General features: G+C 64.5%; 1 protein-coding gene across 1 annotated transcript in view; it reads right to left on the reverse strand.

Moving 5' to 3' along the window:
* Positions 1 to 9,650, reverse strand: part of COL6A1 (collagen type VI alpha 1 chain) — a 20,547-nt gene that overhangs the window by 2,526 nt on the left and 8,371 nt on the right. The window contains exons 20-33 of the mRNA XM_077755389.1: positions 8,160 to 8,222; positions 4,578 to 4,640; positions 3,873 to 3,935; positions 3,529 to 3,579; positions 3,328 to 3,363; positions 2,761 to 2,823; positions 2,502 to 2,567; positions 1,924 to 1,959; positions 1,644 to 1,680; positions 1,312 to 1,320; positions 911 to 1,044; positions 601 to 710; positions 303 to 486; positions 27 to 207 (exon numbers count right to left, since the gene is read on the reverse strand). Coding sequence (XP_077611515.1) covers positions 27 to 207; positions 303 to 486; positions 601 to 710; positions 911 to 1,044; positions 1,312 to 1,320; positions 1,644 to 1,680; positions 1,924 to 1,959; positions 2,502 to 2,567; positions 2,761 to 2,823; positions 3,328 to 3,363; positions 3,529 to 3,579; positions 3,873 to 3,935; positions 4,578 to 4,640; positions 8,160 to 8,222 — 1,096 coding nt within the window. The remainder of the gene's footprint in view (positions 1 to 26; positions 208 to 302; positions 487 to 600; positions 711 to 910; positions 1,045 to 1,311; positions 1,321 to 1,643; positions 1,681 to 1,923; positions 1,960 to 2,501; positions 2,568 to 2,760; positions 2,824 to 3,327; positions 3,364 to 3,528; positions 3,580 to 3,872; positions 3,936 to 4,577; positions 4,641 to 8,159; positions 8,223 to 9,650) is intronic.

The raw sequence follows: 9,650 nt of genomic DNA on the forward strand, positions 1-9,650 counted from the left end.
CCCCGCAAGCAGCCCCCCAAACCCACCTATGCAGATCTGGGTGGTGATGTTCTTCAGGAATGCGTCCTCCAGCAGCTCGGCGTAGTTCTCCTTCACCAGCGAGATGCCCGGTGGGCCCTGGGGCGCCAGCCCATGGCAGGAGATGACGTTGAGCTGGTCGGAGCCCGCCACGAAGCCAAACATGTCCTTGATGCCAACGGAGACCACCTGCGGGGGAGGGACGGTGTCGGCGTGGCCCAGGCGGACAAAGTCCCCACCTTCCGGGGGCGGGGGGGACAGCGTGTGGTGTGGGGGGGCCCCACCTGGATGTCCGGGCCGCAGAGCACGTTGAGCGGGGTGGGGTCCCTCTGGGTGTCGGAGCGGCCGTCAGTGATGACTAGTGCTATCCGGTTGTTGGTCGTGGGCGGCAGCAGCTGGTTCCGCGTGTACTGCAGGGCCTCGCCCGTGAACGTGCCCCCCGCCATCCACTGCAGCTTCTTGATGGCTCTGTGGGGCCAGAGCGCGTACTGTCAGGGCTGGGCGGGGGCAGGGCCGGGCGGCACGGGCTGGGGGCCTGCCAGGGGCCTTCAGGGCGGTGGTGGCCCGGCACACGGCACTCACTCCTTGAGCTCCTGAACGTTCTTGATGTTGGAGTTTCTCAGGTCCACGTGCTCCTGCATCTGGTTGTGGCTGTACTGCACCACGCCCGCGTGCGACTCCTCGGGCTCAAACTGCACGTGTCACGCGCCAAGGTCAGGAGGGGACATGGGGGCCCCACAGCCACTCCTCCACCCACCATCCGTCCCTGCCCCACAAGCCCCCTGACACCCACACTCTGGTGGGTGGAGGTTACGGCTTGTGACAAAGTCCCTGGGAGCCTCCCCTTTCCAGCCTGGTGTCCCTGGGAAGCACCAGGGTGGGTCTGCCTCACCTTGACCAGCTCGTCTCTGCTCAGCCGGTCGATGACCTTGATGATGAAGTCCTTGGCGATCTCAAAGTTCTGCAGGCCGATGCTCTCCGAGCTGTCCAGCACGAAGAGGATGTCGATGGGGCCACACTTGCACTCTGCAGGCAAGGAAGGGGTCAGCCCTTGGGGTCCCAGGGCCCCGCTCGGCCGAACTCGCCCTCCAGCCGGGACCTGGGGCTTCTGGGCCCCGCCTGTGGCTGGCCTCGTGAGTTCCCGTGGCGAGGACGGGGACGGGCCAGCGCCCCAAGGCCATGGTGGCTCGGGGAGGGCGTGAGGCTCCCTGCTGCTCTACAGCATAAACTAGGAGGAGGGGGCACAGCCCTGCCACCCACAGGGAACCCTCTAGAAATATTCAAATGACTCACCACAGCAAGCTGGGGAAAAGAGGAGAAAGCAGTTACATTCCAGTCGAGACTCCACGTCGTATTAGAAATCAGGTCATAAACCCTCTGCCAGCCCCCCGCCCTCCTGGGTCGCCCTCACCAGGGTGGGCTGTTCTGCCCGGTGCTCCGGCCACCCGGACGGGGCGGCGGGGGGTGACAGGGGCTTGGCCCGCGCTCTCCACCTCCGGGGACCTTCTCATGGGTGGGGCACACTCCCGCCCCCCCCCCGTCTGCCTCCCTCTGCGAGCGCCAGCGGTGGGTGCAGGGGCCAGAGGCGCCCAGTTCCTTCCAACGGAGACAATAGAGATACTCACAGCACATTTTCATGATGATGTCCAAGATCTCACATTCCTGGAGGGGAAGAGACACGGGCACCAGGGGCTGAGCTGGTCGCCCACCCTGGGGGCCGCAGCGGGACAGGGTGGGGCCGCAGCTCTGACTTTCTGGAGTACTAGGCACCCCGAAGCGGGGGCGCCTGACGTGGTCACTGATGCGTGGCCCCTCCTCGTTCCTCCACTGGGTCATGGCTCCCCACCCCACGGATCCTTGGCCAGAGTGGACGGCCCCCGGGGATGTTCACAGACACCCACTTACATCTGGCCCTGGTGGTCCTGTGTGTCCTGGGGATCCCTGTCAGAGGAAGCACCGGAAAAAACTGGTAAGGGCGCATCCCTTCCTGAGCTGCGGGTCTGACGGGAGCCCTGAGCAAGCCCACCCTCACCCTCCTGGCCTTTGGGCCGACCCCACCTCCCACGAGGAGCCCCTGAACGCCTTCGTGCGCGGGGCTGGTGGAGAGCCGCTAACTGCCATCTGCTCTGGGATCACTGGCCGGCACTTACTCCCTGGTCCGGGGGCCAGCGGGTGGGCCGGGCATGGGCCTCACCGTTGGGGGGATAGTTCTCCCCAGTCTGACTGTGCCACCTTGATGGGCAGGGCCCCCACAGGCACCCACCCCGGGCTCTGCTGTGCTCCCTTCGTGTCTCACCTGCTGACTGGCTGCTTCCCCTTCTCTGAGCCCCCACAACCCTTGAAATTGCCCGTTCCCTCCCAACTCTGCTGTCCAAGTGCCAGCCTCCTTGAAGCCTTCCCCGGGGACCTACTCCCCAGCTCCCACCCCTACCCCTTGCAGCCTCGGAACTCCAGCCCTACCTCGGCCGGCCGCACCCACTCACCTGGGGGCCTTCGGGGCCCCGGTACCCCTTGGCTCCTTTGACGCCCGGGGGTGAGATGTCATTGTTCTGGAAGGGAACAGCACAGTGTCACCAGACCCAGCCGCCACCAACCAGCCCGCTGCATTCTGCCCGCGTCCCGTGTGTCCGGATCCCCCCACGCCCACCCTCAGAGCCTCAGCAGCCCGGGTGGCACGCAGCTGCCTCCCTCTACAGCCCCCGGTGGTGACTTCCCAACATCCTGGGTGGGCTCTGCACTCACGTCCTCTCCAGGGTCTCCGGGTTCTCCCTCGTCCCCCTTGAGGCCAGGGTAGCCTTTGGTGCCCTGCGGGTGACAGGAGAGCGCGCGGTCGGCGTGGCGGAGGGTCTGCAGGAGACCCTCCGGGGATGTGTGTGTGGCTGGGACCCCGGCCCGGGACGGGGTGGGTGCTGAGGGCCTGGGCTCCAGGGGAGGCAGGCCCGTCGGCTGGGCGGGGGCAGAGCCACATCTCCACGCAGGCGAGCGNCTGTTTCCAATCAGCCTTATGGACCGTAGGTCACAGCGCTGCATTTGCTTTTCAGGAAGCCGAAGTTTTACAGGGAAGAGAGGAGACACAGGGCCGTCGGGCAGGTCTTCCTGGGGGAGGCCCCGCAGCCGAGCGCCAGCCGGAGGGCACCCAAGGCCGAGGGGCGCGTCGGTGCCCAGGGCAGGGGCTCCCACAGGCTGAGACACGCGTGGGAGGGGCCTCGGGGCCAAGCCTGTGCTGGGGCCACGTGTGAAGGTGTGCGTGCGTGTGGCGCATGGGTGCGTGTGAACACAGCAGTAGCCCAACAGTGGGCGTGTACTCACGTTTATCCCGGGGGGGCCCCTGCTGCCTGGATAGCCCTGCAGGGGAAGGCAGGCCAGTCAGGCCAGGCTCTGGTTTGGCCGAGGAGGGGGGGAGGGTGACCAATGGATAATCCCCTCCATGACATCCTGGTCCAGCCCATGGTCCTGGGTCCCACCCGGCTGGCTCAAAGGGGGTGTTAGCAAGGGGTCTGGGGCACTCACAGGGAAGCCAGGGAAGCCCTCAGTGCCGTTTCCGGGTGGGCCGTCTTCCCCCTGCGGAGAGCAGACCAAGTCCGGTCACTGGGCATCGCCCAGGCACAGGAAGGCCCCCAGGGACCCCCCCTGCCCAGGACTGCCCTGTGCGTCCCCAGACTTCGGAGTGGGAGGGGCAGCGCCGGCAGTGCCCTAGACAGAGGGGACAGTCACTCGTGGAGGGCACACCTGTCCAGACACTGCGGCCGGGACCCTCTTCCCTGCAGGGGCCTGGGCTCGAGCCAGGGCCTACAGGCCCCAGCAGCCGGGCACCGCCCCCGCCCAGGCCCCGAGCCCTCGGGACCACCACTCACCCTTTCGCCCATCAGCCCGGGGTCTCCGGGGGGTCCTGCAGGCCCTGGGGCCCCTCTGGCGCCCTAAGGAGGGGGAGGGGGTTGGGGAAAGTTACGTGGACATCCAGGCAGTGAGCAGTGCAGGCCCGGGGGCACGACACGTCTCTGCAGAAGTGGGGGGGCCGAGCGACGTAAAACAGCACGTGTCTAGTCCCCCGCACAGCAGCCACTACGAGGAGGGTTTTAAATCCGTTGTCCTGGACACGGTGTAACGGGGCCAACCGACCCCGACGGGAGTCGCACCCCCTGCAGCACCCCCGGGACGGGACCAGAAATGGGGCTATGACCCTAACCCACCAGACCCCTGGGGCTGGGGGTGCCAACTCTGGAGCTCAGAGAAACAGGGACACGGCACGCACGGCACGCGCAAACACACGTCAGCCACGGTCTGCAACATCTTCAGGGTTTCAGAAAATTTCATGACAAAATTAAAAGAACAACAACTTTGTAAAGCCAAATTTATAAGGCATAATATGGAAACAAGAAAAATAAATTGGAAAGAAAAAAGCTAAAATGTTTTGTATTGTTTATCTCTGGGTGGTAGTGGTTTAGATTTCAATTTTCTGTTTTATTTTTTTTTCTACATTTTTCAAGTTTCCTGAAAGACACAGATGCCATAAAACATTTATGCATCTGCCTAGACNTGGGGGCAGGGGGGCTACTCACCTCAAGCCCTGGAGGCCCCTCGTCACCTCGGTACCCTTTAGGTCCAATGGGGCCAGCCTCGCCCTGCAAAGATGACATGCGTGTCAGACCCCTCTGAGCCCCGCCCCCGCCCTCCGGGCCCCAGACCCTGCTGGGGGCCTGCTTGTGGGTCACACCTCTCCCTGGAGGCCGGCTGCCTGCCTTTCTGGCTCCACAGTCTTGGTCCCCTGAGCACTTCAGGGACACCCCCAGCCGGGCCCCAAGAACGGGTGAGCACGAACCACACATGGAGCCGGCTGGCCTGCCTGGCCCCTCCGGGACCCCGCCAGCCATGACCCTGGACTCCGAAGGTCGCCTGCCAGCCCATCATCAGGCGGATGCCTCCTGGTGAGATTGTCTTCACTAGGCCCCTCTCACAGAGGCGACAACCTCCCATATCCGGCCGGTCCCATCGGGCAGCGGGCAGCCGGGAGGCCCCTGAGGCGACCACAGGAGGGTCCGGCTCCGGCCTCAGGCGTCAGCATCACTCACTTAGCCTGGGGCCTTGCTCCCGACCGTGAGGACCAGCAGCCCCCACCTCGGGTAGGGGTAGGTCTGGGAACATGAAACGGGGGCCAGGAGGGAGAATGAGGAGCAGAGGCCCTCTGTACCCCAGGCCAGGCCAGGGGCAGGCGCGTCCCGGGCCCCAGGGGACAGGGGTACGGTGACCCCGCAGACCGCGGAGGGCCATGCGGGGGACAGTTTCTGCAGAGCTGCCCCAGCGCCTCCTGGGACACGGCCCGAGGGCCCCCGCTCCGGGTGGGCAGGGCTGGCGTCCACACGGGGAGGCAGCGGTGCCCGCCGCGGGGCCACGGCCCGAGGCCTGGCAGGGGTACAGGACTGTACCCTCCCTCCGGTTTCTGGACCCTCCTCTGCTCTGCGAAAACTCACTTCCCAGAAACATCTGCATGGACACCCTGGTGCAGAAGCCAACGGCCTAGCGGGTCTGGAGTCGTGGGGCCACGACGGGGTCAGGAGGGAGGCCGCTCCAGAGGCAGAAACCGCGCTGAGGCCGGGAAGGCGGACGTCCAGTGTGGACAAACCAGATTCCACAGCCTCCTGACCTCCCCACCCCTTCACAGAGGGTTCAGGAGAAGAAGCAACCAGAGAGCCACCAGCCAGGAGCAGACCCTCCCCAGCTGGGCCACGGGCTGGGGGCGCGGGACCTCCCCGCGGTCTCCGGCGGGTCTGGCTTTTATGGTGACAGTCACCCTGGGACAAGCAGGTGCTACCGGGGTGAAGCCCAGCGACACTTCCCCCTCTTAGCGTCTTACGCTTCAGCGCCTTGAACAACTTCCTAGTTGGGCCTCGTGGGAGGGACCAGACCATCGGGATGGTGGCCGGCGTGTCCTGGCCGCACTGACCATCCCTGGGGAACAGCCACGCCGCCTGAGGAAGGCAGGGGAGCCTGGGAAGGTCGCAGGCGCCCAGAGCAGCCCCCCTGAGGACACCGCGTCACAGCGGGGGCAGGGAATCCAGAAAGACGCAGAGGAGCGAGGTCACAACCCCCAGCACCAGGAAAGGTGGCTGTTGTGCCCGCCGCCTCGCTGTTCACAGAAAAGGTCCAGCCGCCCCCGCTTCTGACCCTAGTGGTTGCATCAAAGAGGAAGCCGAGAGTTCAGGAAAAGGGGGAAGGTATTTGGAATCTTGTGAATGAGCAGGACATCCTGAACCACAGGCTCCCGGGACAAAGCCACACGCAGACGACAAAATAGATCTGTGGCTACGAGCCTCCTGCACCTCAGCCTGGAAACAGACACAGCGGAGAAGGGACCGCTGAGGGGGCCCCGCTCGGCCTTTCCCGTAGACCCTGGCGCGGAGCCGCAGAGCCCGGGGCTGCCCCTGAGGCGCGTGACGCACAGGGAGGGGACTCCGTCCTGTGTGCGGAGGTGCAGATGCAGTGGCTGCTTTACACTCTTGGCGAGCGTGAGTGGGGCAGGTCAAGCAGAAAACATACACACGTCACTTGGCCAAGACATTATGCTGCTAAGAATTCACATTCTGGATGTAGCCTTGGAAGTATTTCAAGATGGATGGATGGACGGACAGACAAATGGAGACAAACGAGCTGAGTGAGACAGACGAGCACGGATATTTACTTCCGGGATTTTCTGCAGAGCAAAACCCTGGAGGCTGCCTGCATGCGCGGCGACAGCAGACCAGACGGGCCACTCCGCGGGCGCACAGGTGGGGCCGTGGGCTGTGTCAACGGAACCCGTACCCCCGCACCCTCACTCCCCATGCTTTGTCTGGAAGGTTTCTAGAAGAAACTAGATTTTAGAAGAAAGTAAGATGGGTCCCTGCGGGGGAGGCTCAGGGACCGGGGGACTAAGCCCTTCTGCTGGAGCTACTGACTTGACTGCTTCTCCCAAACAGGGGACGTGGCCTGTTTACGGGGCCTTGTGTCTACAAGCCAAGGAGCTTCTAGGCCTATTTTACTCCGAGAGGGGGGACCAGACGCTCAGAAGTGTCCGGCTCTGTGCGGGCGGTCCCGGGGCCCAGCGGTGCCTCTCCCGCTCACACGGCCGGCGAGCCCTGCCTGGAATTATGTGCGAGGGGGGTTCCCACGAGCTGGACCCACGGAAGTGGGCGCCCGCCCCCCGCACCCACACTGGACCCGGGTGCGTTGTTAACGCTCCGTCAGGAGACTCAGCAACCCTATTGCAGCTGCAGCTGCTTCTTTCTTGGTTTTTAAATCACTTTTTTGTTAAAATCCCAATTCCAAATTTCTCTCCACACGAAAGGCCANTGCCCACTGGGAGGTCCCCAGTCCCGGCTCAGGCTCAGAGTCCTCCGCGGGCCAGCCAGCCACCTCACCCCTGCAGGGAGGATTTGGGAACACCCAGCGAGCAGGGGGCAGAGGGAGAGGGTCTAGGCCACCCGAGGGGGTCCCCTGAGGGGTGTGGGGAGGACAGGTCCCACCCAGCCCCTTCCTGTGCTCTTTTGGGGGTGGTCACCCCGACCCACAGCCTGGGCAGGGGGAGGGGGATCTGCAGCACACCACCTCCTGGCAAGGAGGCAGAAAGGCAGACCCCTCCCCCGTGCTGGGGCCGACACTCCATCCGCTCTGGCCCCCTGCTCCCTCGCCCCCACTTTCCTCCCCTCCTCCAGCATGGCCTCTGGAAGGTATCGCATCCAGGAGTTCTGGAAACTTCCATGCACTGACACTCAAATCTGCCTCCAGCCAGGATCTCACACCTGGATTCCACACGCTGAGCAAGCCTCTTCCTCACCTTCTGTCTCCTGGGAGCTCAAACACACCATCTCCAGGGTGGGGCGACCCTGCCCCACCAGGCCAGGGGTGGTCCCAGGGCCCCTCAAGCCCCGGCTGCCATCTTCCAGTGCCAACCGAGCCGGGGCACCCTTCCCACCCACCGTGAGGGCAGAGCTCAGGGCAGCTGAGGGTGCGCCCGCTCAGCTGGGTGGGGTGGCAGGCGCCCGCCAGGTGACAGGGGCACAGGCCTGGGCCACCACTCCTGACCCTGGGTGTGGGACGTCCCCCGAGTCAGAAATGGAGAGGGACCACCCTTAAATCAGGAGCGCCTCCCCCAGATAGCTTCCTACCGGGTCTCCGGGGGTGCCGACGGGGCCTTCTCGTCCCTGGTCGCCTTGGGGTCCAGCTTCGCCCTGGGGAGGAGCGAGCCAGTAAGCGCGGAGGCTGGGAGAGGCCAAGCTGCCCCGGGCAGCCACTGGGCGAGGCCTGGGACCCCCGGCTCTCGAGCCAAAGAGGCCAGAGCCAGGAAGGGCCGCCCTCCACCTCGGGCCTGGCCTCATCCCGCCCCCGGGTTTCTGCACACGGCGGCCACGTGCACGGCCGTCTAGACATTCGTGAGGCTTCAGGAGGCCACGGTGAGGAGGCCAGCAGCTCCTCCTGGGGCCGGAGGCAGCCGCTTACGTTAGCTGCTCGTCCGGTGAGGCTGCCGGTGGGTCCCGGGGGCTGGAGCCCCGCCCGACCCCTGCCGGCCTCTGTCCACCCGGGGTGCTTCCTGGGCGCTGCCTGGCCTCCCGTCCGCTCCCCGAGCTCAGCAGGGTAGGCTTGGAAGGGGTCAGGCCACGCTGTCCCTGCTTTGATGTCCCTCCCCAGCCCCTGCGCTGCGGCCCGGGGGGTTCTGGAGAGCGAACAAGGAGCAAGGACGGGGCAGGAAGCAAGTCTCTCTTCTGGTGACCTTGGCCGCAGGCTAAGCTCGCTCCCCCCATCGGGACACCCAGACACTCGTCCTCAGGAGGAGCAGCTTTGCTGGGACCACACAGCCTCCGGTGTCCTGTTCTCTGGATGAGACAGTCCTGCCCTGCTCTGCGGCGAGAAGGTCAGGTCCACACTCAGGTTTGAAGACCACCTCCCCTTCCGGCTGGCTCGGGGGGGGGAGGGTACTGTCCCCTCCTCTAACCAGGCACGGTCTGTCTGGGGTCTGCCCTGCAGCTCCCGCGGAAGCTTCCAATGAACCAAGGGCCAGAGAGAGCTGTGGAGGGAGGTTGGGCTGTGGCCCATCGTGACCACGAGGCTCGTGCGGGCCTGGCTTCTCATCATTCCTGCTTCCGGTTGTAAGAAAGAACCGTCCCAGAGCGCGAGCTCTGTCTGCAACGTTGAAGGGGCTTTCAGGCTGTGGTGTGTGTGTGTGTGTGTGTGTGTGTGTCTCCATTTGACTGTGGTGTGTGTGTGTGTCTGTGCATGTATGTGTGTGTGTATGGCTGTGGTGTGTGTGTGTGTCTCTATGTGACTGTAGTGTGTGCATGTGTGTGTGTCTCTATGTGATTGTGGTGTGTGTGTGTGTGGCTGTGGTGTGTGAGTGTGTGGCTGTGGTGTGTGAGTGTGTGGCTCTGTGTGTGTGTGTCTGTGTGTGTGTATGGCTGTGTCTGTGTGTCTGTGTGTGTGTGTATGGCTGTGTGTGTGTATGTGTATGGCTGTGTGTGTGTGTGTGTGTGTGTGTGTGTGCGCGTGAGTATCCCCCCCACACTGGTCATCAGTGGTGGGGGGAGGGGATAACCCCACCCCTCTCTCTCCTCAGCTGGGCCACACCCCCCTTCTCCGGCCCTGCTCACACCCTCCAGATGCCC

Source organism: Crocuta crocuta, unplaced genomic scaffold (genome assembly GCF_008692635.1).
Source record: "Crocuta crocuta isolate KB4526 unplaced genomic scaffold, BGI_CrCroc_1.0 scaffold675, whole genome shotgun sequence".
NCBI classification, from domain to species: domain Eukaryota; kingdom Metazoa; phylum Chordata; class Mammalia; order Carnivora; family Hyaenidae; genus Crocuta; species Crocuta crocuta.